This window comes from Corapipo altera, unplaced genomic scaffold (genome assembly GCF_003945725.1).
Source record: "Corapipo altera isolate COAL_440 unplaced genomic scaffold, ASM394572v1 189, whole genome shotgun sequence".
NCBI lineage: Eukaryota > Metazoa > Chordata > Aves > Passeriformes > Pipridae > Corapipo > Corapipo altera.
The window spans coordinates 215,016-218,416 of NW_020885064.1; the positions used below are offsets into that span (position 1 = coordinate 215,016).

Below are 3,401 nucleotides of genomic sequence, written 5' to 3' on the forward strand. Positions count from 1 at the left end.
ACTCCTCCTGCCAGCACCACATCACCCCTCACTCCTCCTGCCAGCACGTGGCCCTGGTGCCGTTGGCCCGTGGGGACACTGGGGTCAGTGCCACGTGTGGCCTCTGCGTGGCTTTCCTGGTGGCAGTGCCGGACCTGCTGCTGCTCCCGTGTCCCACACCGTGATCATGGGGTGGTGACGAGGCTGCCACCCCCATGGAAAGCCTTCAGCACCTGCACATCCCATGTCTGTGCCATGCTGGCCTTCTACATCCCCTCCCTCCTCACGGCCCTCGCCCACCGTGCTGGGCAGGGCATCCCCCCCCCCACGTCGGGGTGTCCAACCTGCACCTGCCCGTGCCCCCCACACTGAACCCCACTGCTCGTGGGGTCAGGACCGAGGAGCTCTGGGACAGCGTGGTCATCCTCCTGGATGGGAACCTGACCCCAATGGGTAGGACCTGGTGATCCTAAAGGTCTCTTCCCACCTTTATGGCTCCGTGTGTGTGTGCCTCAAACTGCTGATGATTTACTGCTGCTGGCAGATTTAACCAGAGCTAACGCTGTGACTGCGAGTTCAGGAGGAACCTCCCTCCCTGCCCAGAGTTCAAGCAATGGGTTCTTGTAGAAATCACCTGGTTCTCTCCTCTGTTACTGCTGCCCAGGAGGTTTCATCCACTGTGTGATGAAATTTGACATAAAAACATTCAGTCTGGCTTCTACACCCCGTGGGATGGAGAGTTTATCCGTCCCAGGAGTTAAACTCCTCACTGCTAAAATCCTTTTCACTGTTAAAAAAATATCCTCTCATGACTAATTATTTTCACTGCAAGGCTGAGTGTCTCCAGAAGATCCTCCTGCAGCAGATTTCATTTTATGAAGAGTGTTCCCTGGACTGTGTGATGGTATTTAAAGCCATGTAAATGTGGCACTTGGGGCCACGGGTTACTGCAGGGCTTAGCAGCCCTATGTTTATGGTTGGACTTGATGACTTTAAAGGTCTTTTCCAACCTAAATGACCCCCTGATTCCCTGGGAAGGTACTCAGATGGGAATGGTGGCTGTCCTTGAAGAAGGACACGGGTAGAATTTAATTTTCAGCATTAACAGACCCCTCCAAGCCTAGGTGACAAAACTCCAGCACATTATGGACCATCTTCTGTTATCAGTGCAAAGTGAGGAGCTCTAACAGAGGGAGAGGATGTCTCTGGCCTGGCCTGGCATTCCTCAGAGCTCTTGGTCCCTCTGAGCAGCCCTGACTGTTGTGGCCACCCAGGAGAAGCCTCTGGGCTCTGATCTCTCTCTGTGAGCTGGACCCCAGCGGGGAGCAGGAGGGGGAGCCCCAGGAAGAGAACTCGCTCTTCTGCCCAAGCAAAGCAGAGGTTGGGCTGCAGACAAAATGGGAAATGAATATTTTTTTGGCATCATTTCAGTAGAATACTTGAATTTCAACTTAAAGTTCATCCTTTTCCTCCAGCAAAAACAGAAGTAGCTTTTCACAGAGCACAGCGAAAAGGTGGGGGAAGGCAAAGGGGGAGAGGGGCAGTTCACCCAAAAGCTGGTGTCAGAGGACCCACCCCATAAATCAGGGCTGCACTGTTGTCTGTAGGATGATGCTCACCCACCACCACTCTGGGGATAGAACCCCCATTTTCTGTAGGGTCCACAGAAAATGTGCTATTTTCATTTTCATTAAGAACATGGGAGCTGCCCTCATGGCCAACTTCCATCATCCATCCATCCATTTTGATGGGCACCCCAGTGTTTTCAGGAGTTCCATCTCCTGCTGGTGGTGCCTGAGGCCACGTCAGCCCAGGAAGGGAGCTCATGCAATCACAGAATCACAAATGGTTTGGGTTGGGAGGGACCCCAAAGCTCATCCAGTGCCACCCCTGCCATGGGCAGGGACACCTTCCACTAGCCCAGGCTGCTCCAAGCCCCGTCCAACCTGGCCTTGGACACTTCCAGGGATCCAGGGGCAGCCACAGCTTCTCTGGGCAACCTGGGCCAGGGCCTCCCCACCCTCACAGGGAAGAATTCCTTCCCAATATCCCACCTAGCCCTGCCCTCTGGCAGTGGGAAGCCTTTGTCCTGTCCCTCCATCCCTTGTCCAAGGTCTCTCTCCAACTTTTCCCCACCTTGCCACCATCACTCTCTCCTCTTGGTGCATTCCCATCTCTCCTCCTCATCCCTACAGAGGGTCTCCCAGGAGTGTTTCCTCCTGCCTGATGTCCCTCATTGAAGCCATAAACCAGCAGCACCTCCCAGTCCTGCTTGGACATCACACCCAGTTCCTGCTCCTATTTAGCTCCTGGTGCAAAGCCAAGGCGAATCCCACTGGACACTGGGGTTCAAGGACATGTTTGCATCACCTCCTTTGAGGCAGTGGATCAGCCAAAACCAAGAAGCAGAAATCCCCAGTGAGCCTGGGAGTCCTGGGGAGCTTTGTGGAGGGGATGTCAAGGCACATTCACCTGCAGCCTGGAGGGAAATGCTCCAGCAGCTCCTGTTTGGGTGTGGAGGTACAAATATCCATATAAATGTTTAAGGCAAAGCCATCAGCTTTTGTAGGCTGCTTTTCTCATGTCAGCTCTCAGATAAATATCAGATAACTCTGACGGTGTTACTGTGGTTGAAGTGATGATGAGTTTTAAAGGGAGGGTGCCTGTGTCATGAGGAGCTTGCTCCTCTCAGACCCTTTTTTCCTGTCGGTGAGGGCTGCACTCACCATTTATCCGACCAGGACAGACAGTGGGGTGAGACAATCTGCCTTTGGCAGTGCCAGCTGTGCCCTGATGTGACTGATGGGTCCTGCCCAGCTGAGATGCTGCTGCTGACAGAGCAGGTACCCAGAGATCTGTAAGGAAGGACAACCTTTGTGCCTCAGCCTGGCCAGGTGGGTAAGTAGGACTGAAATCTTCTCTCCTCAGCTTGCAGAAGGTTCCTGAGCAGCACTGGGAGCTGCCAGAGCTCTCTCCCTCTGGAGAGGGTGGTGTGGTTGTTGTTTACTTCATTCATGCTGGAAAACAGCACCCGAGTTTGTACACACAAGGATATCCGAGGCCAAAATCTTCTGCTCTTGGACTAGCAGGTGTTCATTGCACTGCTTTTTGGCAGCACCTTTGGCACCCCCAAGCTGGTGGGTGTTTGTTGGCTGTGTCCTGCAGTGTTGCTGCACTGGGAGGGTTCTCAGCTGTGCTCAGCTCAAAAGGCATAAACCACCTGGCACAGGGGCCCTTCCCGCAGGTCTGTGCTGCCAAGGCTATTTTTAGGGAAGGAGAAGATCACCAAGCCTGAGATCAATTCACAGAAAGAAAGAAAATAGAGGTGCAAAGGATTTAAAACAAAAATAGCGGAAAAAAAAGAGATCTAAACTGAGGATGAGGCTCAGAGCCAGCAGAGCTGATGTGCTCTGCAGCACCCG

General features: G+C 53.3%; 1 protein-coding gene across 1 annotated transcript in view; it reads left to right on the plus strand.

Annotated features, from left to right (window-relative positions):
* Positions 1-446, plus strand: part of LOC113959804 (olfactory receptor 52R1-like) — a 1,332-nt gene extending 886 nt beyond the window's left edge. The window contains 4 exon segments of the mRNA XM_027669065.1: positions 45-144; positions 147-167; positions 170-301; positions 304-446. Of these exon segments, the coding sequence (XP_027524866.1) occupies positions 45-144; positions 147-167; positions 170-301; positions 304-446 (396 nt within the window).
* Positions 447-3,401: the final 2,955 nt, after the last annotated feature.